This window comes from Nansenia antarctica (assembly GCF_963989245.1).
Source record: "Nansenia antarctica genome assembly, chromosome: 5".
NCBI lineage: Eukaryota > Metazoa > Chordata > Actinopteri > Argentiniformes > Microstomatidae > Nansenia > Nansenia antarctica.
Genome location: NC_137690.1, coordinates 45,702,347 through 45,729,003, shown reverse-complemented (window position 1 = coordinate 45,729,003; position 26,657 = coordinate 45,702,347). Strand labels below are relative to the sequence as shown.

The 26,657-nt window shown below is 47.8% G+C and overlaps 1 protein-coding gene across 1 annotated transcript in view; it reads left to right on the top strand.

Annotated features, from left to right (window-relative positions):
- The window catches only part of slc8a2b (solute carrier family 8 member 2b), a gene marked incomplete at both ends in the record, with an annotated part of 31,577 nt that extends 23,232 nt beyond the window's left edge, over window positions 1-8,345 (top strand). Inside the window, 4 exon segments of the mRNA XM_080532319.1 lie at window positions 2,463-2,585; window positions 4,655-4,754; window positions 7,008-7,286; window positions 7,969-8,345. Coding sequence (XP_080388445.1) covers window positions 2,463-2,585; window positions 4,655-4,754; window positions 7,008-7,286; window positions 7,969-8,345 — 879 coding nt within the window.
- Window positions 8,346-26,657: the final 18,312 nt, after the last annotated feature.

The window sequence follows — 26,657 nt, the reverse complement described above, 5'->3', positions numbered from 1 at the left end:
GGTCTAGAACTAAGAACCGATTCGTCAGGGGCTGGGGACGGTATTATCGTGACCAGATAAAGATAGATATCGGTGTATCATTAATTTATTCGATTTGTTCGAATGTCGAACTGTAATGTGATCGATACCGATGCTAGGTAGCTAGCTATATCGACCTAGAGAGGTAGCTTACAACAAAGGCTAACATTATCATCTTACGTTCAGTGTTAATAATAATCAAAATGTCTTAGGTAAATTACCTTCCTTCTTGAACATAATCGCCATCCAGAAGAAGAAGACATGACTGCAGAAAAACATAGTCGCATCCTTCACGTAACATTGTTTTTAAAGTTATCAACGTAAGATGTTAATGTTAGCCCTTGTTGTAAGCTAGCTTGCTAGGTGGGAAAGCGGAGACGTATACAGACGTACACAGTCGCTTCAGATAAATCAGCTAAATTGCATATATACAGTACCTGTATACAGTCTGTCTTACATGTAACGATGAATTGAGAATCAAGGACCCCAATTGAAATAAGCCAGTGGCTTTCTTGGGTTTTTATCCTGTTAGTTCACCTTGTATGTAATATGTACTTTCATGTACCTACTTCTGCAAATCTTCTAATAAAGTTTTCAATCAATCAATCAAGTGATTTAATGACGTGCCTCTCTAGCCCGTAGAAAAGCCAACCGGTTCTTAGAAGCTCCGCAAGTTGAACCAACTGCGAAACCAGCACTAGCACCAGCCCAGAACTAAGAACTAGGTTCTTGTTTGAACCCTTTGAAGTACCCTTTTGGGTTCGATGTGGAAACCTTTCAGTTAAACCCTTTCCAACAGAGGAACCCAAAATCGGTTCTTCAAAGGGTTCTCCCACAGGGAGACCGCCGAAGAACCCACTTTTTTCGGACAGTCTTCCTTTGTGAGGACAGAAACGGGAATAAAAAACTGTCACACAGCATATGGTACCGGAGCTGTGGAGCCGAGCAGGGAGGTAAATACAGTCATCGGACGGTGTTTCTGTCCTCCCAGACGGCCGTGTACCCATCTCATAATTAGAGCCTTTGTGCCTTTGAAGAGACGAAAGAGGAATCGTCTGTGTGCCCACTTACTAAGCAACAGCAGCTCACAGCCAGAGTTGCCCAGCTGGCTGGTCGCTTACATGCAGACCCTGCCTTCTTTCTTTGACATCTCTCGACATGATGAGATGAGGATGAGAGGATAGGGTAATATGATACTCTGAGAGCGAGCACGGAACGGTGGTTTCAGCGCTAAGAGTTGCTTAAGTTGTACTTAAATTGGTTCAGCTGCTCGGCTGTTTGATTGACAGAGAGTAGATCACACTGTTGGGGACATTGGCCGTGACCAAGATATCCTGCTGCCTTCTGCTTACTAAAAGTATCTACCACATACTCTAGCTTCTTCTACCCCACCCCACCCCCCCCCCCCCTCTTTCTTGGTACAGTATTTCTCTTCTCTCCCTCTCTCTCTCACTCTCTCTGTCCTCTCTCTCTTTCTTTATCTCTGTCCTTTCTCTCCCTCTACCCACTCCTCTTTTCTCTCTCTCTCTTTCTCTCTCTCTCTCTCCCTCTCTCTTTCTTTATTTCTGTCCTTTCTCTCGCTCTACCCATTCCTCTTTTCTCTCTCTCGCCATCTCTCTTCTCTCTCTCTCTCTAGCATTGTGTTCCTCCTCGTCTCATCCTCCTCCCAAGACTACACCCCCCCCCTCCTTCGATCTTGTTTATCTTCTCAAGGATCCACCCTTTTATGTACCTCCTTTGTCCTTGCTGCTCTCCCCATCCCATGCACTCAGGCACCATCGCGTCTATTTGTCCTCCCTCCCCAGCTTCCGCCCTCGCACACTCGCCCCCACATACATGGACTGACGTACACAAGTAATATATAAATCTGACTCAGACTCAATTATTGATAGCGTACTGGCCTCAAAACATCTATCTGTGTGGCATGTTTGTGTTCCAATTCCCTCTCTCTTTCTTTGTCTCTCTGCCTGTTATTAACTTGTATTTCGTATTTTCCATCCCTAACACCCCCCCCCTCTGTTTCTCTCTCCCTCGCTAACTCGTTCTTTCTTGCTCTCTCTCCCACTCCCACTCTTTCTCCCTTCCCTCCCATCCCCTCCCTCTCCTCTCCTCTCCTCTCACTCACACTCTCTTCCTCCCCTCCCCTTTCTCTCACACTCTTTCTCCCCTCTCCTCCCCTCCCATCCCTCCCCTCCACTCCCCTCCAATCCTCTCCCCTCCCCTCCCATCCCTCCCCTCCACTCCTCTCCTCTCCCATCCCCTCCCCTCCCCTCCCCTCCTCTCCCCTCCCCTCCCCTCCCCTCCCCTCCTCTCCACTCCACTCCCCTCCCCTCCAATCCCCTCCCCTCCTCTCCCTCCCCTCTCCCACCCCCCCCCTCCCACCCCACCCCTCCCCTCCTCTCCCCTCCCCTCCCCTCCCCTCCCCTCCCCTCCCTCTCTCAGAAGACCCAGAGGGTCAGATGAGTGCTGAGGAGGAGGAGGCCAGGCGCATAGCAGAGATGGGGAAGCCTATCCTGGGTGAACACAGCAGGTTGGAGGTGGTCATCGAGGAGTCCTATGAGTTCAAGGTAGCGCCCCTCCTTCCCTCTCTTCTCTGTCAAGGTAGCTCAACCTCTTTCCCTCTCTCTCCCCCCCATTGGCCGGATCAGAACCTCAGCGATGTGTCAGAGGCTGCGTTCGTAAATTCGCTCTGGAAATCTGGTCCGCACTCATGGAATGCCCCTTTATGACGTTGAACTCAGTGCTCTGGCACTCTCAGAGCGAATTTATGAACGATACTGCACGCGTGCAGGAGAACCTCAATTACGTACCCGGGTGTTTGAAAGAAATGCCCCAGTAGATATATGACATGTATATTATATGACATGTATATTACTGGAGACCAGAGTTTATGATGTTCGTAAAGCAAATTACTCTGGCTGTCATAAGCGTTTTAGCTCGATGCGATGGTTCTTTTACCATTTTTGTACATGATGATTAATACGCTGGTTTCATTTATTTATTATTTATAATAACAATCAACGACCTTGTTCCTCTGAGATCAGAGATTAAGGCCAGGGAACACATTAAAACAACACCATATCCACCCGTCAACTAAACCCCTCAAAAAAGGTTCGGAAACTTTATTTTGGTTGATTAATCCTCCTCTTTAATAATACCAATTGGTATTGTATTTTATATCGTTGGCAAGCCTGATTAGTCACCTTTACAACGAGGTACAACTTGTAAGGATCATGCATTCGTGGAATGAGCAACACAGCTAAACGTGTGGTTAGCGGCCCAAAAATATTTGCCAAAATCCCCTATATTCTTCTGTTGGTATTCACTCTCGTTTTGAGTTGCTTGGTGGATTGGATGATTGCACTCTCCCACAGTAATAAGGAAAAAACAACACATATTGGCAATTTTTACACTTTATTCATTTTACACTGTCAGGGACCTCAGTAGCGTGTGGAAGATCCATACGCAGTCACAACAGCTTGGCACCTCCTCCTCATGCTGGTCACCAGCCTGGTCACACACTGCTGTGGGATGGCATCCCATTCCTCAACCAGGATTTGCCTCAAGTCAGCCAATATGGTTGCGTTGGTCACTCTGGCACATACAGCACACCCAAGCTGATCCCACAAGTGTTCAATTGGGTTGAGGTCTGGATTCACAGCAGGCCATTCCACCCTCTTCACTCCCAAATTCTGGAGGTACTCTGTGATGATCCTGGCTCTGTGGGGGCGAGCGTTGTCCCAGATTCTGGAGATATGGGATCGCCACTGGCCCCAGAATATAATTCCTGTCAATTAGGTGCCATTCAGGTGCCAGTCACACACCTGTGACTGACATACACCTGCCAGCACTTGAAGCTCAAAACGAGAGTGAATACCAACAGAAGAATATTGCAGGGGATTTTGGCAAAACATTTTGGCTACCCACACGTTTAGCTGTGTTGCTCATTCCACGAATGCATGATCCTTACAAGTTGTACCTCATTGTAAAGGTGACTAATCAGGCTTTCCAACGATATAAAATACAATACCAATTGGTATTATTAAAGGGGAGGAAGAATCGACTGAAATAACATTTCCAAACTTTTTTTTTAGGAGTTTAGAATGAAGTCTATGTACTGTATATATACAGTATATATACACATAGATGTGAGTTAAGGCTCATCGTTAAAAGAAAATGTCAATACAGTGTGTGAATTCATTCCACAAACAAACCAATTTAGTTGAAAAGTCGAATCATCAGTCTTTATTTCATGTACCTTTGACCGGACAAACCCCTTGAAAACTAATTGTTTTGTGTGTGTGTGTGTGTGTGTGCGCGTGCATGCACGTGTATGTGCATGTGTGCGCATGTGCGTGCGTGGGTCTTGTGCGTGCGTGTGTGCATGCTTGTGTGGCCCTTGATGGTGTGTGTGCACTGGAAGGTGTTGGGTGCTGCAACCAAATCCTTTTTTTCACAGTTTAACAAAATGAAGTGTTTGGTTGCAGACTGAGCTTGGGTCCTTCCACGGTGTTCTTCCATGTTAGCGTTCCGGTCACGTGTGGGGACGAGTCCTGTGTCCCCTCTCTCTCTCATCTCCTTCTGTTCTGTCCTCTAATTGGACGCTGATGATGCCTTCTCTGTCTGTGATTGGTAGAGCACGGTGGACAAGCTCATTAAGAAGACCAACCTGGCACTGGTGATTGGGACGCATTCCTGGAGAGAGCAGTTTGTGGAAGCTGTCACCGTCAGCGCAGGTGAGCTGTTGCTGTGGGGGGTGAGAACTGTTGCCATGGGGGGTGAGAACTGTTGCCGTGGGTTTGTGTGCACGGCACGCACCTGTGCGCGTGTAGTGAATCTGTATGGAATAGAAATCAAATCAAATCAAATCAAATTGTATTGGTCAGGTGCATCGTCACATCCAATTAAGAGAAGTAGAAGCCGCACACTCAAGTTCCAGATGCAGCACAATGTGGTTTAATAGGACAACGGTTTCGGCTGTAGCCTTTGTCAAGACTTGACTATTAAACCACATTGTGTTGCACCTGGAACCTGAGTGTGTGGCTTCTACTTCTCTTAATTGGGTTTTGTTCCGTTGCCAGCACCTCTCTTACATTTTCTGCGGTGTGCGCTCTCTTCTTTTCTATTAAGCATCGTCACACACAGCCGTTGGTGATGTAGTGAAATGCTTTTTGAATCTAGCTCCTCGATCAACAACAATCAATACATATACCGGTAATACAATAGTAATGGAGCAATAAGTAGTAATAATAATAATATTTTATTTGCTATGCAATCAACTTGTCAATCAATTGTTGGAGTTTGGTATTTTATGCTCTAGGCCCCTGGAGCAATTAGGGGGTTAGATGCCTTGCTCAAGGGCACATGCAGCTCCCTCCTGAGGCAGGGATCGAACCAGCGACTTTCCGGTTGCTAGCTGGCCTCTCTAACCACCAGGCTACCGCCCACATAATAATCACAGCAGAACGGTGCCGTGTAGGAACAGTAAATGACTGTAATAATAATACAATGACGAGAGTGCCATAGAAGTACCAGGGATAATTACAGCGTCTGTGTGTGTGTGTGCTTATGTGTGTGCTTATGTGTGGTGTGTGTGTGTGCGTGTGTGTGTGTGTGTGTGTGTGTGTGTGTGTGTGTGTACTGTGTGCACGCTTATGTGTGTGTGTGTACTGTGTGCACGCCTATGTGTGTGTGTGTGTGTGTACTGTGTGCACGCTTATGTGTGTGTGTGTGTGTGTGTGCTTATATGTGTGTGTACTGCCTGTGTGTGTGTGTGTGTGTGTGTGTGTACTGTCTGTGTGCTTATGTGTGTGTGTGTGTGTGTGTGTGTGTGTGTGTGTGTGTGTGTGTGTGTGTGTGTGCGTGCGTGTGTGTGCGTATGTGTGTGTGTGTGTACAGTGTATATTATTTGTGTGTGTCACCCACTCACTGGAAACTCAACAGCCAACAGGCTGATTAATGACGCCCGTCTCACAGCGTTAACGACGTCCACTCAACTTGACTCTGGGCGCCTCGCTAACGAACCTAATTACTCACTTAGCCTGCGAGCAGTGCTCTGACAGGTCCTTGTGCCAGGGCATCAGAGAAGGCTTTCTTTAGTCAGTGGAGGACCGAGGGCGCGGATGCTAGCTTGTCGTGGATGCTAGCTTGACTCATTAAGCGTCAAAGGAAAGAACAGACAGCTGTGTGTTTGTCCCGGTCTTGCTTATTTGTCATTATGTCATATGCAACAGAACGCCTGTGGCCGAGCAGCTCTCTACAACACCAGTCATCGTCATCAACAATCATCAACAATAGAATGTAACAGATGTCCTTTATGTCAGATGAAAGTTATATTGTGTTGTGCTGTTATGAGAGGGCACAGGGTTTAAGGGGTTTAAGGGTTTATGGATGATAAATATGGGTTTATTGTTGACCGAGTCGTACATCCGTGATAAGGTTGTAGGTGTCTTTATGTTAGCGCCGCGGAATAGCTGTAAAATGTCTCATAAAGATCACATCATAAAGGAAACTTAACAGTCTGTAGGCGGTCAGATGTTTCTGGTGCAAGGGCTCCTCCTAGAGGACGTCACTGTCATTGCAGGCAATCATGTCTTACAGTGATCGAAACAGGGGTTCCCAAGGGGGGGTTCCTTTTCCACCCAGAGCCCACCTTTTCACACCTAATTGGTGTCCGGGTATCATTTTGTCCAGCTTCATGTGCCATTCTGTGGAATATATGTGCATTTCTTTGTATAATGCTTCAAATCCTACGGACTGACAACGCCTCCCCCCCACCCTCCCCCCCACCCTCCTCCCTGCCCGCCCTCCCCCCACGACCCTGAGAACACACTGGAACCGTGGAACTCATTGAAATCTGTATTCCCGGCAGAGTTCTTCAGCATCCATGAATTTTAACGTGTTCACCCCCTCCCCTCCCCCATCCCTCCATCCCTGTCCCCCCCCCCCCCCACCCCCTGTCCCTCCCCCTCCCCCTCCCCGTCACCTAGGCGACGGCGACGACGAGGACGAGGACGGCCGCGAGGAGCGCCTGCCCTCCTGCTACGACTACGTCATGCACTTCGTGACGGTGTTCTGGAAGGTTCTGTTCGCCTGCGTGCCGCCCACCGAGTACTGGAACGGCTGGGCGTGCTTCTGCGTGTCCATCTCCGTCATCGGCCTGCTCACCGCCATCATCGGGGACCTGGCGTCCCACTTCGGCTGCACGGTGGGCCTGAAAGACACAGTGACCGCCGTGGTGTTTGTGGCCCTGGGCACCTCCATCCCCGGTGAGAGGGAGGGGACAGGGAGGGAGGGAGGTAGGGAGGGATGGGGAGGGAGGGGACAGGGAGGGAGGGAGGAAGGGAGAGGGAGGGAGGGAGGGAGGGATGGGGAGGGAGAGAGGGAAGGAGAGGGAGAGAGAGAGAGATATTACCCCCCTTCTCCCTCCTCTTACCCCCTCCAATCATAGACCTCACACTGACTGTCTTTTTTTTTTTTTTTTACAATGCTCTTAACATGCGTAGCTGTTTTTGTTTTCTTAGTCTGTACCGTACTGTTGTGTCCATTCTATGTATTCCCTATTTCTGTTCATTATCTATGACGTGTCCCCATACTCTTTTAAATCTCGCTACTGTGAGAAAATAATTTCTCCTCTGGGAATAAATAAAGAACAATCTCAAGGTTGGCAGATGGGCGCTTCGAGCCCCGGCTGGCCACATGTCGAAGTGTCCTTGGGACGGCAAGACACTGAACCCCAAATTGCTCCCAGTGAGCGGGGCCGGCCGGCGCCTTGCTACCACGCTTGCCTGCCTCGCCATCGGCGTGTGAACGTGTGTGTGAACGGGTGAACGAGAGGCCGTCATAAAGCACCGCCGTAAAGGCGCTATATAAGTGCAGTCCATTTACCATATCCATTTACCACCACCCCCTTCCCCCCCCCCCCCCCCCCCTCCTCCTCCTCTCTCTCAGACACGTTCGCCAGCAAGGTCGCTGCCACGCAGGACCAGCACGCCGACGCGTCGGTGGGCAACGTGACGGGCAGCAACGCCGTCAACGTGTTCCTGGGCATCGGCGTGGCATGGTCCGTGGCCGCCGTCTACTGGAAGGTCAAGGGCAAGAGGTTCGAGGTGGACCCCGGCTCGCTGGCCTTCTCCGTCACGCTCTTCACCATCTTCGCCTTCATCTGCATGGGGGTCCTGCTGTTCCGCCGGCGGCCCTCCATCGGCGGGGAGCTGGGGGGCCCACGGACGTCGCGCATCCTCACCAGCCTCCTCTTCCTGGGCCTCTGGTTCCTCTACATCCTGTTCTCCAGCCTCGAGGCCTACTGCCACATCGAGGGTTTCTAGAGGGCGAGGGAGGGAGGGAGGGAGGGAAGGAGGGCTAGAGACCAGAGGCAGGGCTGGTTGAAGTACACTGATTATACAGTACACACACACACACACATACGCTTACACACAAAACCTAACTTCTACATTCACCACGTATACTACAGTACAAACACTCCCTGTGCCCCCCCCACCCCCCCAGGCCTTGGGCTTGGTTATTGTCACTGGACTACTAATTCCTATGGGATGTGGAGACGAACACACACACACACACACACACAGACACTCAGACACACAATACACACACACATATAGGCCCAAAAACACACACGCATTTCAAACACACATTTCTACATCACACTTGTTATCTGCACAAACACACACACACACACACCCACGCTCATGCATATTGGCACACAAACTAAAGATACATACACGTTCATGTACACACACACACACTCATGCATATTGTGTGTCTCTCACACACACACATCCAGTACTGTACAGGCAAATTGTGTCAATGTCCTTCTGCGCACTGAACCTTTACACACACACACACACACACACACACACACATACATACACACACACACACACACACTCACACACACACACTGGACAGACAAGACAAGAGGAGCAATAGAAAGTATGAGTCAAGAAAGAGAGGAGGGACATACAGGAGGGATTCCCAGAAGGTTCCGGAAAGATGACAAATGAAAACGAGTAAGTAGAGAAAGAGGGAGGAGAGAGAGGGAAGAAAAGAGAATACGAGGGAACGATAGAAAGGTGTGGGTGGAAACATGGTGTTGCAGTGGCATTCTACGGGCTACGGTGGAAGGTTTCAGTCCAGCTAGACTGCGTTAACTGTAAAGGGTTATCATGGTTACACCAGGGTGGGTCACGGCTCAGTCACACCAGAACTCAGGGGCCAGAAGTTGTCACACACACACACACACATACACACACACACACACACACACACACACACACACACACAAGCCCCCAGACTACAAAGATGTTTCAGTGAGACGGGATGCAGGTGCATCCCGGAATGTAGTGGTAGTAAAAAAAAAAGTTTAAAAAATATGTTTTAAAAAAAGGGGGTAAACTCTTTAACACACACACAAAGAAATTGGGTTAAAAGGTATATGGCAAAAGCTGTTTACCCTCCACTACAACACTGGGGGCATCCTTTTGTTGCAATGACCAACTGTAAAGCATGCAAAGCACCAAGGGAAATGGAGTAGAATGTTTACATTTAAATGAAATCCCTAAGCTGTAACGGAATATGACTGTACTGGGAGAGAGGCTCAGAATGGTACTGAAACTGAAACTCAATGCTGCGCTGATGATGTAAATACATGTTTATAGGTGTTTAAGATGTCATTACCACTAGAGAGTGACCCCTTTACAGATATGATGTGGGGGGGGGGGGGGTACAAGGGGGATAACATCTCCCAACTGGACCTGGAGGCTCTTACGCGGGACCGCTCGCTGCGCTACTCTCCGTTACACTTCAGATATCTCCGAGATATAGATTTTAGATCTTAGAGGTATTTCATCCCAGCAGACGAGCACTCGCTCCCGGCCGGACCCTCCCCTTCCATCATCATACCAGAGACAGACATTGTAAATATTGACGGCCGTTGACGTCTTCACACTGCCCCCTGAGAGGGGAGATGATGATTTAACAACGGCGGCCACATCCATGTATGTTGTACAGTAAATATTGTGTTTGACGTTCTCTGGAACCGCGGTGTGGTGGAGAGAGTGAGTTACTGTCCACTGGTGCTCAGCAACACCAACAACGAAATCAGCACTACACATTCATCTCCAAGAGGGCTTTAAAACAAAGAGAGAGAAGTGTTCTGTACAGTCATTCTGGACAGAAACAGTACTTAAGATGAAGAGAGATTTTGGAGGCAGAAGTCAATAGGGCCCAAGGGCCCAATGAATGTTGAAGACAATATTTGCCAAAATAAAAAGGAAATCATTTAATCTACTAGCAGCAGTGGCCCCAGATAAGACAGGAGCACAAGGAGGGAAATAATTGATTATAATCCTAATTTATTACCTCCTCCTCTTACCTTAATAGCTACACTTGGCACTACTTAGTGTAAAGATGGCCACCAGGTTAATAGGGAAATTGCTTGTGGACAGTAACTATTACAGTATGTATGAATGTGTATTTCTGGCATAGGCAGAGAGGGATCAGAGGTGAAGGATTGTGATTGGTCCAAAAGAGAGAGGAGGTGATTGGGTATTGATCGAGAGTGAGTTACCCGGCGCCCAGATCACATGGTACGTTATCAAGCTGCTGTAGTACTGTCATGCCAAATAGTGTCCAGGAGCATCGGCATAGCAATGAATGGCGTTGGAAAAGACCTGGGGCCTCATTCATAAAAAAGTACTTGAACGTCATCTTTGACTTTGACGTAAGGAAATGTTTCTAAACCGTCGTAAGCATTATTTATAAAACGAGCTGAGATGATTTCAACTTGCGTACGTGCTTCCTTCTATAAATACCAAACATACTTGGAATTGAACGCAGGTGAATGAGGTTTGTATTAACGCCCTGTGATAGCGGCTCAATTATAGCGGCTGAATGAAGCCAAGTGCTATAATATAATATAATACAGACACTATTATGTACTGTTATGTCTGTTATGTATTATGTCTGTATTATATTATATTATAGCACTTGGCTTCATTCAGCCGCTATTTGAGCCGCTATCACAGGGCGTTAATACTATATTATAGGCTAGGGTAGGCGTGCGTCTGGAAGCGGGAGAGGGCAGTAATACCACGTTCATTGATAAAATGACATAAGGGCTGGAAAGGGGGGATGGCAGTTTTAGAAGGGGGATGATTTGGACTGTTTTTATTTCAGGGGGGGTGCCATTCCCCCTCATCCCGACTCAACTCGAAATCCAGTATCATTTAGCGCGTGGCCGGGCAAGGTCCGTTGTGGAGCGCACTATTACTAGTGTACTACTATAACTAGTGTTATATAATATATCATATCCTATATTATATTAAATTATTATAGTGCTTATATATAGGCATGTTGAAGAGAGATAGACAGCTCCGGAGGGATATAAAGAAAGACTGAAATACAATCATAAACAATAGTTCCCTTTAAATCTTGAACTAAACTCATTTTCTCGGCTGATAACAACATCGTTAATTTTATTACGAGCCACTTGCATGAATGACAGTAGGCAGAGCGTCTCACATGGCTGTAATAACTGCATAACCAGTAGGTGATTTGCGTACGCAAGTCGAAAACACGACGTAGAGATTTGATCGTTTCCACGTTCAAATCGACTCACGTTGAAATTGTATAAATCACTACGTACGACACGGGTAAGATAAAAATTTGATCTAAGCACGTTTTATAAATGAGGCCCCTGATTACATCACCCGGACACATTTATAGTCACCCGGACACTATTTGGCATGACGGCACCTTGTGATCTGGAGAGGAGGGGGACTGAGCTTGGTGGATGAGGCGTCACACTGGTTGGTTAACACCTTACTGTGTCACCCTATCAGAACCCCACACATTTGAAATAGGATCAGACAGACCTTACACTGCTGAGCCAATTAGCATGCAGTGTCAACAACAGTTGTGATATGATAGGTTCAATTTCAGGTTCAATTTCAAAAAGAAAAACAAAGGTGTAATTCCGACCAGTGTGAAGCCAGGTGAAACACAAGCCCCTTCATGACATTTAGTGTGCAGAGTCCGACTTTTTCAAAAGACAGTACCCAGACTAATTAGCCATATCGTTAGCTAGCAAAGGCTAAATAGTATGGCTTATTAGCCAGGCAAAAGTGAGAGTACATGTTCTGTGTTTACCAAGATGTTTATATTGTGGTCGATTCAATTGAAATCCGTCGATATTTGTGAAAAAAAAGAAGTGTTTTGTGTGATACGTGACACCTTTTTAGCTTGGAGGGCTGAGGTAGCCTTGGCTGTGGCGTGTTGGGTAGGGATGCATGATACCCGTGACTGCAGCATGGTCTACTGCTAGTGGCAGCATGGTCACATGTAGTGATGTGCATGGGTGGTGAAACCAGAATGACAGTGATTATTTGTTGAGGGAATAGCACACTCAATAAGCGTATTTTTTTCGTTCAGTCAAACCGCTGACCCACCACTTGGTTTGGCATGAAGTTGAGACATTGTCCTGGGGTCATGTGACCATGTGGACAGAGCTTTGGATGCACAGACAAATTGCAATTGGGATTGGGATGATCATTTAAAACATATTTAAAAGTGCTATATTGTTTACAAACGTTGAGGTAAAACAACCTGATATTTTGGGTTATGATAACATGAGGCAGTAATGCTGAACCCATTAGGCATTTATAATTAATATTCTTTGAGAATCAATGTTTTTTAGGGTATAGGATAGTTTGGGGTTAAAAAGGTTATGAATTAGCAGTTAGTAACAGTGTGAAGATGAATAATAATAATAATAGGAATAGGAAGAAAAAACTATTTACAGTTATGTTATCCCTAAAGAAACAAATATGTGAGTTTGTCATTTGGGTGAACTATCCCTTGAAGACCCTGTCTATACAAGAGAGGTCACTGTCAAATGAAACTAATCCAACCGCGTTGATTCAGATTCTCCAACTGGTTATTCTGATTTCTTACTTTTGAATTTCAACATTTCTCTCTTGCATATTAGACTAGGATTAATAACCTGTGGGTTCTTATCATTATATTATAGTAACTTCAGATCAACAAACACTAACTGTTATATACATACTGAGTATTTAGTGTTATACTGAAGCTCAGTGATACTGCATCCTACCCATTCAATGCCTTAAAATCTGCTCTAGTATTTAACCCTTAGTTTAAATGTTATCTGTCTGGCACTTTGTTAAGTATACAGTATGTGAAGGCTTTTAGCAGGCGGCAGGAACCACATGGATTAGTGTGCAATATTGATGAATCAGCGTAAATAAGCTTGGTAGAGAACCGCTCTGGACATCATTTATGACCACTAACCAGCTCAGACAAACATCCACACGGTTACGTATACTGTTATATACTGTATACTGTATATATGTTACTCTGGATTTTATTTTACTATATAAAAAGGGACTGTTTATGACTACTGCACCACCCCTGCATCCCAGACAGGGGGCGACGGAGAGGGACAGAGAACTGACAGGTCTGATGTCCATGACTGTTGTTTCCTGTCTCCTGTGGTCCAGTATATCAATAACGTTAACGACGCTGGCCCACCTATCCCAAGAGTTCATTTATTTATTTATCTATTTAACCTTTATTCTAGCAGAGAGTCCCATTGAGACCACGGTCTCTTTTACAAGGGAGCCCTGCATACACACACTTTACAATAATATATAATACACATACAACAAGTTACTACATAATAAAACACAATCAAGAAAAACAAATACATTTTTCAAGAAAGAGGGTTGAAAGTTCTATATAGTAATGTGATGGTGGATTCTATATGGTAATGTTAAGGTGGATTTCTATATAGTAATGTTAAGGTGGATTTTTCTATATAGTAACGTTAATTAAAACAGATAAGGCTCAAACAAGTGAGTGTTGACCTCAGTATTGCAGGAGATAGGCTTCACAACACTAGAGACACTGTAGACACTATCCTATAACTTTTTTTAAATATTCCCAAATGCTAGGACAGTGTAACTTAACCAGATAAGTTTGGTTTGTTGACCATTGCAACCTGCGTGGACTCTCGCCATTGGAAACAACTGTATTTGTTTGATGCTAATTTAGATTTCAGGAATAAAGTTATTGAACCACTTAAAGGTCGACTCTGCAACATGATGTAGGTTCCGGTAGCATGGTGGCACTCAGCAGAGATAGCAGAGATAGACTTTTTGCTAAGGAGGAAAACATCTTGCTGAAACATCTCTTTCCATGGTAACCCCATATTGCTGAGTCTACCTTTAAACAACAGATGTTCTATTTATTCTCAAATCCAGTTTAGTGATGCTTTTTTAGACCGTGACCATGAATATCGACACTTCTCCTTATACGACATAATTCGCACCATTGCTATTATATTTAAACAAGGTCTTGTCAAAATGTTGTATGTTAAGGTCCAATGTGGCTCAGTTGGTTTGGTAGACTATGGTGCTTGCAGTTCTACTCCTGTTGGTCCACTTGAGGGACTTGTGAGAGAAAAGCAGCATGTTTTCATAAAACAAAAGAAAACGGTCAAGGACATTATTGCAACTCATAGTCAGTTTGTTTGGGGTTGTGGCATCGAGGATTTACAGTGACCATGTACATTGGCTAACAGGATGCCTCTCCCTGAACAGAACCGCCTTCAAACTGTTCAGACAATGTTCCATGTCTGATAACACCCAACCGTCTGGCTCGTTGCCATCGCTGTAGATGTGACATCCCTCCCGAGTCGTGTACATGTGCCTCCTTTGTGCAGATGCATGGGCTCGTTGTGTGTTAGCATGGTTTGTTACTGACGTCTATGTTTACACTCTGGTTTGGTTATCCTAAAGGCGGAGGATGTACTGTATGTGGCAGCTGGCGCGCTGTGCTCACGCTCGCTGGCTGTGCTCACGCTCGCTGGCTGTGCTCACGCTCGCTGGCTGTGCTCACGCTCGCTGGCTGTGCTCACGCTCGCTGGCTGTGCTCACGCTCGCTAGGACCAAAACTGAACTAGAGAACCTGGCCTAGCGCGAATTAGCCTTGCGTGAATTAGCCTAGCGTGAATTAGCGTAAGTGAATTGTCTCCTCCTTTTTTTTTTTTCTAAAATGATGTCTACGTATTTGTATTTATTCACTACCTATAAAAGCTGTGAAATGAAAATATGTTCTTTACTCTGTGTCTTCACATCTCCAGTCATGTTGTTGTTGTTGTTGTCAGTTTTGTCAGAGTTTGATATTGCTGTGTCTGTGTCCCCGCCCCTCCCTTCTCTTCAGACCCCCGAGGTCCTGCTCTTCAGTGTGTCCTTTGTGCAGTTTTATCTGTGATCCTTTCTCTCTGCCTGACATTTGTAGGGAATAATGACTGACTTAAAGAAGGTATGTGATATATATAGTCATGTATCTAATAATGTAATAAATTAATTTAAAATTATATTTAAGTTTTTTAATGAAATAAAAAAAAACGAAAAAAACACAAGACTTGTTTTGAAGACTATGGCATGAGGTGTAATGTGTTCTGAAAGAAAAAAAAAAGCAATGTAATCAACTCAAGTTTACCTTATTAAATATAGTTTATTTATTTTCATGGCTTACTGTGTCTGTGTGGTCATTTTTGCATAACATGAGGGCAAATACATCCTATTTTCACAAATACATCCTATTGTCCACCCCCAAAATTATGCTAAACAGCACTTTGAGGAAACACTTTCATGCACCACATCTCCACTGTAAAGCAAGGCAGCAAACAACATTCACTGAGCTTTACACTTTTTCTTGTTATGATGTAACTAAGAAAAGAGTCAAGTGTGGCAGAACCCCAGAACAGACGGACACAAGAGGCAAATAACAATAAAAGGATTTATTAAAATGGACAAAATAATAAACCTACTCTAACGGGACCTAAGTGGGGGGAATGTGTGGATGCCGGAAAACTAGAAAATGTAAATGAGGTGTGAGTGGGACTGTACTCTATGTGTCTGAGTGTGAGTGTCTAGCGTGCAAGAGCTAGTGTGGTGTAGATATGTAGATGAGTGAAGTGATATGCTCTGGTGTCCAGAGCAGAGAGGGGGAATAGTCAGCAGGCAGGCAGGGGGGGGGGTTAGGCAGGAGACGTAGTCGATAGGCAGGCAGGGGCATAGGCAGGAGACGTAGTCGAAAGGCAGGCAGGGGTCTAGGCAGGGAAGGCAGGTTCCACATGGGTCAAAATAATCAAGCGTCGGAGGAAGGTTTCTGGGGCTTCTTATAGGGCTGCCTCTTCCTGAGTTGATAGCCTGCTGTGGAAGGTCCAGCTGTCTCCACTTGAGCCTGATGAGGCTCAACGAGCGCCAACGAGGCAGGAGGGGGCGGAGCCGAAGAGGGGTTCACAACAGTACCCCCCCCCTTAGGGGAGGCACCTGACGACCGTCCTGGAGCGTCCGGGTGGGCCTGATAGAAATCCTCCAGGAGTGTGGGGTCGGCGAGGTAGGACGGGGGCACCCAGCTCCGGTCTTCGGGGCCGTAACCCACCCAGTCCACCAGATACTGGAACCCCCGTCCCCTACGGCGGACAGCCAGTAGGCGGTCAACCGTCCACACCTGGTCGCCATCCTTCAGGACCCGGGGAGGTGGGGGGGCTGGAACGGGGGGGGACAGGGGGCTAGTGGAAACAGGCTTGAGGAGGGACACGTGAAATACTGGGTGGACCTTGAGAGCAGGGGGAAGGTTTAATCGAACCGCTGCAGGGTTAATAATCCGGTCAACAGAGTAGGGCCCAACATAACGGGGATTTAACTTACGGGAGGAGGTCTGGGCGGTCTGGAGGGGCAGGTCCCGGGCCAACAGCCAGACCTTCTGGCCGGGACGATAGGCCGGGGCTGGCACCCTCCGCCGGTCGGCACAGCGACGGGACCGCTCAGTGGCCCGCAGCAGAGCGGTCCGGGTGGTCCTCCAGATGCGCCGACACCGGCGGAGGTGGACCCTGGTGGACGGGACTGCCACCTCCAGCTCCTGTTGGGGAAAGAGAGGAGGTTGATAGCCCAAGGAGCATTCAAAAGGGGACATACCCGTGGCAGAGCTCTCCATGGTGTTAATGGCATACTCCACCCATGGTAGGTACTTGGCCCAGGAGGCGGGGTTGCTGGTGGTGACACAACGCAGGGCTGCCTCCAGGGCCTGGTTGGTCCGCTCGGCCTGTCCGTTGGACTGTGGATGGTATCCAGAGGTTTGATTTTTTGATTGAAAACTTTATTAGAAGATTTGCAGAAGTAGGTACATGAAAGTACATATTACATACAAGGTCAACTAACAGGATAAAAACCCAAGAAAGCCACTGGCTTATTTCAATTGGGGTCCTTGATTCTCAATTCATCGTTACATGTAAGACAGACAAAAACGCTAGTACTATCTACAAGATAATACAGACAAATAACTATTACTATCTACAAGATAAACACACATCCATCATGGGAAGAACAATACAACAAAACATAAGGTATGTACAGCGGGTAGGACAGGTGGGGACATACACCACAGGTGGGGGCGGGGGACAAAACACAAAGTATGTACAGTGGGTAGTTCGGGTCTTTTAATCTGATTTTTGATTTAGAGGGTCCAGTTACGGATTGCAGCCTCCTGTAAATGTTTTTTGAGAGTGGTTTTGAAGGTGGGCAGTGTTTTGCACTCCTTTAAGATTATAGGAAGGGCGTTCCACATTTTTACTGCATAGTTTGCAAACGAGTTTAACCCCTTGTTTGTGGTGCAACGCGGTTGAACGTGGTTCGTGGAGCTTCCTCTGGTGTTGTATGTGTGGACGTTGTTCACTTTTTGGAAGTATGTTGACAGGTACTTGGGTGTCTTTGTGGTGTAGCGTATCTTGAAGACCAGGCCCAGTGCAAGCTGCTGCACTCTGTCAACTACTCGTAGCCAATCAAGGCTCAAAAAATGAGCAGCGGTTAGATGTGTCCTAGGGTTGAGACCTAGCAGAAGCCTAACCAGTTTATTTTGGGCTGTCTGGAGTCTTGTTTTATGGGCCTTTGTGGTTCTATAGTACCATGATGTTACGGCATAGTCGAAGTGACATTGAATGAGAGCTCCTGATAGGGTCCTCAGTGTGTTTTTACTGACAAGTGAGGATATCCTGTACAAGAATCTAGTTCTATGGTTAACTTTTTTGATTACTTTTGCTGCCATTTTATCTCCGGAAAGATTTGCCTCTAAGATGGAGCCCAGGTATGTAATATCCTCTTTTCTTGTGATATTAATGTTACCCACTTTTATTTTAAAATTTTCAGCCTTTCTGAGTTTAGATGGGGATCCGTATAGGATGGTTTCAGTTTTACCTAGGTGTATTGATAGTTTATTGTCAGCTAGCCAGATGCAGATTCTACTCAGTTCAGTGCTTAGCGCTTTTTCCACCTGCAATATGTCCCTGTCAGAGACCAGCAGAGCCGAGTCATCCGCGAACAGGAATAAATTGCAATCACATGCTGATGACATGTCATTCACATATATTAGGAACAGTAAAGGTCCCAAAATGCTTCCTTGTGGAACGCCGCAGGTCACTGGGAGGGGGGGGGACAGTGTTCCGTTCACACTAACCACCTGTTCCCTCCCCTCTAAGTAGGATTGCATCCAGCTCACCGATGTTCTATCGAACCCTATTGCTTTCAGTTTATCTAACAATATGTGGTGATCTACTGTGTCGAAGGCCTTCTGGAGGTCCAGCATGACCATGCCGCAGTACTTGCCCGAGTCCACCTCATGGTTGATGTGGTCGTTCAAATAGAGAAGGCATGTGTCAGTGGAATGGGATGTTCTGAATCCTGATTGAAATTCATACATCAGCTTTTTTTCGGTAAGGTACCTATCGACCTGTTCATAAACTATTTTTTCCATAAGTTTCGAGATGGAATTAAGAATAGAAACAGGTCGGTAGTTGCCTGGGTCTAATTTGCTTCCTTTTTTATACAGTGGGGTTACCCTTGCTATTTTAAAGTCAAGGGGGACGTGTCCCTGTTTGATGGAGAGGTTTATTATGTGGGTGATGATTGGGGTAATGGAGGCAGCTGAGTCTTTTAGAAATCTGGCTGGAATATTGTCATGGCCCGTGGCCTTTTCTGAGTGTAGAGCGCCTAGCTTTTTAAACACCTCATCGTTTGACACCATGGAGAGTTTAAAATCATCATTGCGTACACCCAGTTTATTGTAGAACTCACGGATGTGCTCTACACCATAACGCCCTGAGTGGGGTGGTAGATTGTTAACTAATTTAGTGGCTATGGTTGTAAAGAAAGTGTTTAAGCACTTAGCCACATCCAGCTTGTCTGTAAGGAGAGAATCACCAGATTTGATGCTGATGTTTGTAGACCTGGTTTTGAGTTTTTGACTGCAACCTAGTTGGCTATTAAGTAGCTTCCAAAGGTCACGTGGTTTGTTTAAGTTTTCTTCGATTTTGTTATCGAGGTATTCTTTCTTAGCAGATTTGGTCATGGTAATTACCTGATTGCATAGTTTGTTGCATTGTTTTTTAATTTTCTCAAAGTGGGTTTTGTGATCTTCGTTTAAGTGTTTCACTAATTTTGATTTGCATTTTTGAACTTCAGAGCATTTTAGGTCTCTGACTTTCATAGCATTTAGAATGTCCGAATTCATCCATGGTTCCGATCGGGTTTTAACCCTGGTGGTTCTCATGGGGGCTATACTGTCAATAATATTTAGGAATTTGGTTTTGAAACCTAGCCATGCCTCTTCAACCTGTGTGCATTTTAGTTCATCAAACCAGTCTTGATTCTCCAGTTTATGGTTTAAGGCCTCACTAGAATAGGATTTAAGGGATCTAGTAGTTATAGTTTTATGACCGCCAGCCTTGGGTTTTTGTTTTTTACGAGTGCAAAAGATCATGTAATGATCACTTAGCCCACATACAATAACCCCACTCTTGGAGATTTTGGACTCATCCGATGTTAGAATGAGATCTATGGTGGTTTGAGTAGAAATACACACCCTAGTGGGTTTGGTAATTTGTTGACGGAGACCGTGTAATTCAGAAAACCTAGTGAAGGATTTGAAAACGGATGCTTCATTTCTGAGCATGTCCGTGTTCAAATCTCCAATAAGAATCTTTTCCACACAGTCAACGTCATCCAAGCACCCCTCAAGAATATCATAGAAATCACTCTGATCGGGAGGTCTGTAGATAGAACCAACCAGCACCGGTTTTGCTTTGTTAAAGATAATTTCAACCCAAACAGATTCTAATTTGTCATGATTCAGGTCATCACGGGTGTTAAAGATAATATCGTTGTGAATATACATGCAGACACCACCCCCATACCTGTTCCTGTCGTTTCTGATGACTGTGTAGTTGACTATTTCAATCTCTGGGTCTTTGATGGATTCATCAAACTTGGTCTCAGAGAAGCTCAAAATATGAACCTTGCTGTCATGGAACATTTCTCTGATTTGGTCCAGTTTAGGCACAAGACTGTTCACATTAAGGTGAACAATATGCAGGCCCTTACTGCTGTGTCCAAATAGAGAGTTTATGTCTTTGACTTGGAAATAGTCACCACCATTTTGGTCATCGTCACGTTGAGGATTGGGGGGTGGGCGCCCATTGTTCATCGGTTTCGTCGTAGAGTCTCCGGGTGGAGAAGGGGGGGGTCGTCGTCGGGTGGGGGAGGGAGGGGGGAGGGGGGGGTTCGTCACCGGGTGGGTGAGGCCTCTGTGTTCGTCACCGGGTGGTGGGGGGGGGTTCGTCACCGGGTGGGGGAGGTCTCTGTGTTCCCTGGCTAGGTGGTGGAAGATAGGTGGGGGGGTAATGTTATTAGCATATCTACCCATTGTTTTGCTAGCCACGTCTGAAACCTGGATGTCTGCTGTTGCCGGCAAACTAACCGGTTTGTCGACAATGGCGTCAATGTTTATGCTCGTAGCATTTGCCTGGGAAAGATATAGTTGTTGTCTGGCTAAACGTGAAGCCCGCCTGGTTGCGACTGGTCCGGGATTCTGCTGGATGTCTCCCGAGAGCAGTAGATAGAGCCATATCACGGTTCTTCTGTCTATTCTACCTGTCGGGGGTTTGTTTCTTCTCGTCCGGTCCGCAGTTAGCGTCGTGTGAATGGTTGTTGCTCCGAAGCCCAAACATTTCTTCGCGGCGTGGAGATAAAAGTCGTTATGTGTCTCACCTTTTCCAACAAAGTTTGACTCCTTCTCCATAAGATGCAAGTTCTGTGGTGATTTGATGTACAAATCCGTAATCCATAGAAGGAACAGAAGAAAATGCGGTATAATCCTCGCCGTTGCGCTCGTGCGCTGATAGAAGCGACTACTCATGGTGACTGCTGACTGGTGATCTCAGGTGAGGCTGACTGAGGCCCCAATTCCCTTACAGAAGGCCTGCCACACCTTGGAGATGAACTGGGGGCCCCGGTCGGACACAATGTTGTGGGGAATCCCGTGAAGCCTCACCACATGGAGCGTGAGGAGGTCAGCAGTCTCGGCCGCGGAGGGGAGCTTGGGAAGGGCGACAAAGTGGACAGCCTTGGAAAACCTGTCCACAATGGTTAGGATGGTGTCCTTACCTTTGGATAAGGGGAGCCCCGTAACGAAGTCCAAAGCGATGTGGGACCAAGGACGACCGGGGATAGGGAGGGGACATAGGAGGCCGGAAGGGGGCCGATGGGAGGCCTTACTCCGGGAGCAGGTGGTGCAGGCACCCACAAACTCCTTAACGTCCCCCCGGAGTGTGGGCCACCAAAATCGCCGGCTGATAAACTCCGCCGTCCGGTGTGAGCCAGGGTGGCAGGCAAAGTGACTAGAGTGCCCCCACTCTAGCACTTGCGGCCGGACAGTGGAGGGAACAAAAAGTCTGTGCCGGGGTCCGGTACCTGGGTCCGGCTCGGCACGCTGGGCCTGTCTGACCACTGACTCGATGGCCCAGGTGACGACCCCTACCACCCGGGTAGGGGGGAGGATGGTGTCTTGGGTCACCGGCATATCCGAGGACTCCCCCGGGAACAGCCGGGAGAGGGCGTCCGCCCTGACGTTCTTTGACCCCGGGCGGTAGGTGAGGGTGAAGTCGAATCGGCTGAAGAACAGGGCCCAGCGTGCCTGTCTAGGGTTAAGCCTTTTTGCCGTCCTCATGTAAGTCAAGTTCTTGTGGTCAGACCACACAAGGAACGGCAGCTTAGCCCCCTCCAGCCAGTGCCTCCATTCTCCGAGGGCAGCGTGGATGGCCAGCAACTCCTTGTTGCCCACATCGTAGTTCTTCTCGGCCGGGTTAAACCGGCGAGAGTAGTAGGCACACGGGTGTACCTTCTGGTCCTCCTCCGACCGCTGGGAGAGAACGGCCCCGACGCCCGTGTCTGAAGCGTCTACCTCCACGATGAACTGCCTGGCTGGATCCGGGTGGGCCAACACCGGCGCGGTCGTAAAAAGGCCCTTCAGGGTGGAGAAGGCTGCCTCAGCTTCAGGGGTCCAAGAGAACGGGCGAACAGTGGAGGTACAAGCAGTGAGAGGGGCCGCCACCTGGCTAAACCCTTTTATGAACCGCCGGGTAAACCCGGCAAATCCGAGGAAGCGCCGGAGTTGTGTTCGGTCGGTGGGTCGTGGCCACTCTACCACCGCCTTAATTTTAGCCGGGTCGGCGCGCATTTGCCCTTCTTCCACGACGTAACCCAGGTACGTCACTGAGGAGGAGTGGAAGACGCATTTCTCCGCCTTGATAAAGAGACGATTCTCCAGGAGCCGTTGTAGGACCAGGCGCACGTGTTGGTGGTGTTCCTCCATGGTCGGGGAAAAGATCAGGATATCATCCAGGTAAACAACTCATAAGGGGGAGTGGGTATTTATTCTTAACAGTGATGGTGTTTAAACTACGAAAATCTATACAGGGCCTCAGGCCACCATCCTTCTTCGCCACAAAGAAGAAGCCCGCCGCGAGGGGGGAAGACGATGGTCGAATTACACCCGAGGCTAGGGACTCGGCTATATAATTGCGCATCGCCTCCTTCTCCGGGACCGAGAGGTTGTAGAGACGACCCTTGGGAAGGGCTGCCCCGGGAAGGAGGTTGATGGGACAATCATACGGCCGGTGAGGAGGAAGTGAAAGGGCGCGGTCCTTACTAAATACCATGGCCAGGTCAAGATACGTAGAGGAGACACCAGTGAGGTCCGGGGGAGAGACTACGGGCCTGGGACCGCTGGACGGAGAGAGGGCGGAGCGTAGGCAGTTGGCATGACAGGGCAGTGTTTCCTCTACATGCATTTATTGGTGGCGGGCCGCCACGAATGAATTTCCTCCGCCACGAATTGATTCAGTCCACAAAAACAAAAAAAAACAAAAAGTTCTCCAAAAACAAAACAAAAAGTTCTGAACATTTTAGCTGATTAAAATATATATGATCCTAGATCAGCGCTATAATGGATGTCGACTAAAAGTGCACCTAAATCCACGCCCATCTCTCTCTAACCGCTGATCCAAAATCAGATTAATGACATTCAGTTGACGACGTGACACAAGGGCTCCTGATTGGTCTAAATGTGAACTGTGGTATTATTGTTATTGTGTACAGGCCACCGTAGTGACATCAGGGGGGTATTCCATCAACATCGCTAAAGGGAAAATCCAGGTTTAGTCTGATAAATCTCGCGAGAGATTGGCTGCCCTTTGCCCCCCCTTGAGGCCCTGTTTAAAAGTAGGGCTTTGGGGAGGGCCAGGAAGATCATGGCTGACCCCGCACACCCAGGTCACGATCTCTTCGCCCCGCTCCCCTCAGGCAGGAGGGTGCGGTCCATAAATACTGTGAAGGTCCGACATACCAACAGCTTTTTCCCCACAGTCATCCGGCTCCTAAATGCCGCTGGCCCCCCCCCCCCCCCCCTGACCTGACCCCTATCTATCTACCCTCCCTCCACCCCCACCCAGAGAGCTTTGCACTGTCTGGATATGAACACTTGAACACTTGAATCTCTGCACTTTATATTTATATTAATTATGACTCTTGCACTTTGATGTTGGTTTGCACTGTCTTGTCCTGTCTTGCACCTGTCCTTCTGTAAACCGTGCTCCATGGTACCAAACCAAATTCCTAACATGTTTACATGTCATGGCAATAAAAGTCTTCTGATTCTGATTCTGATTCTGATTCTGAGAGTTCTTAAAAATATCCAGGCATATTCTGATAGGTCTCCCGAGAGTTATCAAAAATAAGCCAGGATTTTCCTTTAGCGACGTTGATGGAATACCCCCCAGGTCAGGTGGGCAGGTTACGACGAGACAACAAGAGACCGGTATTGTAGAGCTTACAGAGCGAGTTAAAATAAAGACACTTACATTGAAATACAGAAGGACTCACGTGTATGTTTAATAGAATAACACGACATGGTGTCAGAAGTCCTGTAAGTGAGTGTTAAGAGTTAGATCGGCCGACAAGTGTCATTTGAGCTCGTGACGGTGAGAAGGGAGAAGAAAAGATGGATGCTAATGCTAACGCGGGAGCAGCTGCAGTCCAGAGAACGGCGCCAGTTTCAAGTGCTACGTTAGCAGACATTAGCAAGTCAAAAAACGATTCTTTATGTGCCGTCACTTTAGCAACGACACAGTATTGTCAAGGGGAAAAGAAGGGGAGACGATTTTTTTATTGACAACGGAATTACATGCTGGAAAAACATGCAGCTAAAATTCAGGGAACATTTGGACAATAAGAGACACACGGGAGAAGTACGGGAAAACAGGGCTCATGTGGGTCTCATCAAAGGTAAGAGTTTGTTTTCTTTAACTCAGCTGATACTCAGCTGTTTACCGAATGCTCCATCTGACTGTGATTTTACTTCTGTAATGTGGTGGGTTGACATAATTCACGCACGGAACTATAGGTTGAGACTATTGTTCCGTCCGTAGTACCCAAGTTGTTTAGAATTGTTCTATTTACTGCTTGAGTGTGTTGTTGACAATCGTTCATGTCCTTCATTAAACGTTTAGCTTTGTCATTTGATACGCCGCCTACGACTACCATCTCTCTGCACTACAGTAAACAGTTAATCAGTAACGTTAGCCGCTTTTGTGCTCATGTAGGCCTACTTCGTATTATATTATAGCTGATGATCTTTGTGTGTGTGTATGTGACTGTCAGTCACAAGTTTATATTCTGTATATATTATTATTATTTTTTTGGCCATCCTCTAGTTTTGGCTGTGATTATTAAAAATAAAAATAAAATAATAATAATTGTTGTTTTGAATGCGCGTGCGCGTTTCATGCGCGTGCACGAGAAAAAAATCGTGCGCGCTGCGCGCGCGGTCACGGCCATCCGCCACCATTGTAAAAATTCCTGGAGGAAACACTGCAGGGGATGCTCCAGCCCAAAATCTGCCCAGTGGTCCAGGAGATGTGGGGATCGTGTCTCTCCAACCACGGCCTACCTAATACAAGGGGTGCAGTGGGGCGTGGAGGACAAGAAAACGTGCCGTCTCGACGTGATTACCGGACATGGTGAGGGTGAGGGATTCAGTGCTGTGAGTGATCCTACCTAAGGGCCTACCATCGATGGCTTGGGGGAACAAGGCATGGTCGAGGGGAACGAGCGGGATGCCGGCCTGACGAGCGAGGGAGATGTCCATCAAGCACTCGTCGGCCCCGGAATCAATGAGGGCGCCGGCAGAAAAGGACTCCTCACCCCAGGAGAGGGTGGCTGGGAACAGCCGGTTGTGGTTCTTGATGGGTTGGGGGATCGAGGCACGGCTCACCAAAAACCCCTCCTTTAGTGAGCCGGGTCTTTTGGCCGCGCCGGGCAGGTTCGGAGGACGTGTCCGGGTCTTCCGCAATACAGGCACAGCCCGCCCCGCATTCTCTGCTCTCTCTCTTCCTGAGAGAGGCGGGACCGGCCGACCTGCATGGGCTCCTCCGCTGACTCGGAGGTGGATGGGGCTGGGGAGAGCATGGGAACCCGAGGGGGCAGGGCCGAGTGGGCGGCCACAAAACGGGGGAGAGAGGACGTGCGGCTGAGGACCGAGTGAGGGGGCCCCACGGCGCGTTGGCTGCGCTCCTGGCGGCGCTCCCGCAGGCGCTCATCCATTTGAAGGGACAAGGTGACCAGTTCTTGAAGGGAGCCTGGGCGGTCCCGGACGATAAGGTCCTTCACCGCCTCACTCAGACCCCGCCGGTAGGCGCAACGGAGCGCTATATCTCCCCACCCACTGTCGGCGGCGAGGATCCGGAACTCTAGGGTGTAGTCCGCGACGGTCCTGGAGCCTTGCCGGAGTTCCAGCATCCTGGAGGCGGCGTCCGCGCCGTCAGAGGGGTGGTCAAATAAAAAGGAAAACTCCCGGCGGAACGCCTCGTAGTCCTGGGCAAGATGTGGGTCTCTGCCCACCACGGCTATGGCCCAGTCTAGAGCCTTGTCCACCAGGAGGGACATAACGAAGGCTACTTTAGCCTCTTCTGACCCATACTTGGATGGTTGGAAAGAAAAAAAAAGTTCACACTGGGTCAGGAACCCTCTGCCCAGATCAAAGTTCCCTCCAAAGGGTCGAGGGGTAACCAGGTTGGGCTCGGGTTGGGCGGGAGCTCGCCCTGGGGAGGCTGGAACCCCCGGTGAATCAGCAGGGGGAGCAGGGACTGCAGCTCCTCCAGGGAGCGTGTTCAGCCTCAGCTGGATGGAAGCCACCGCAGAGGC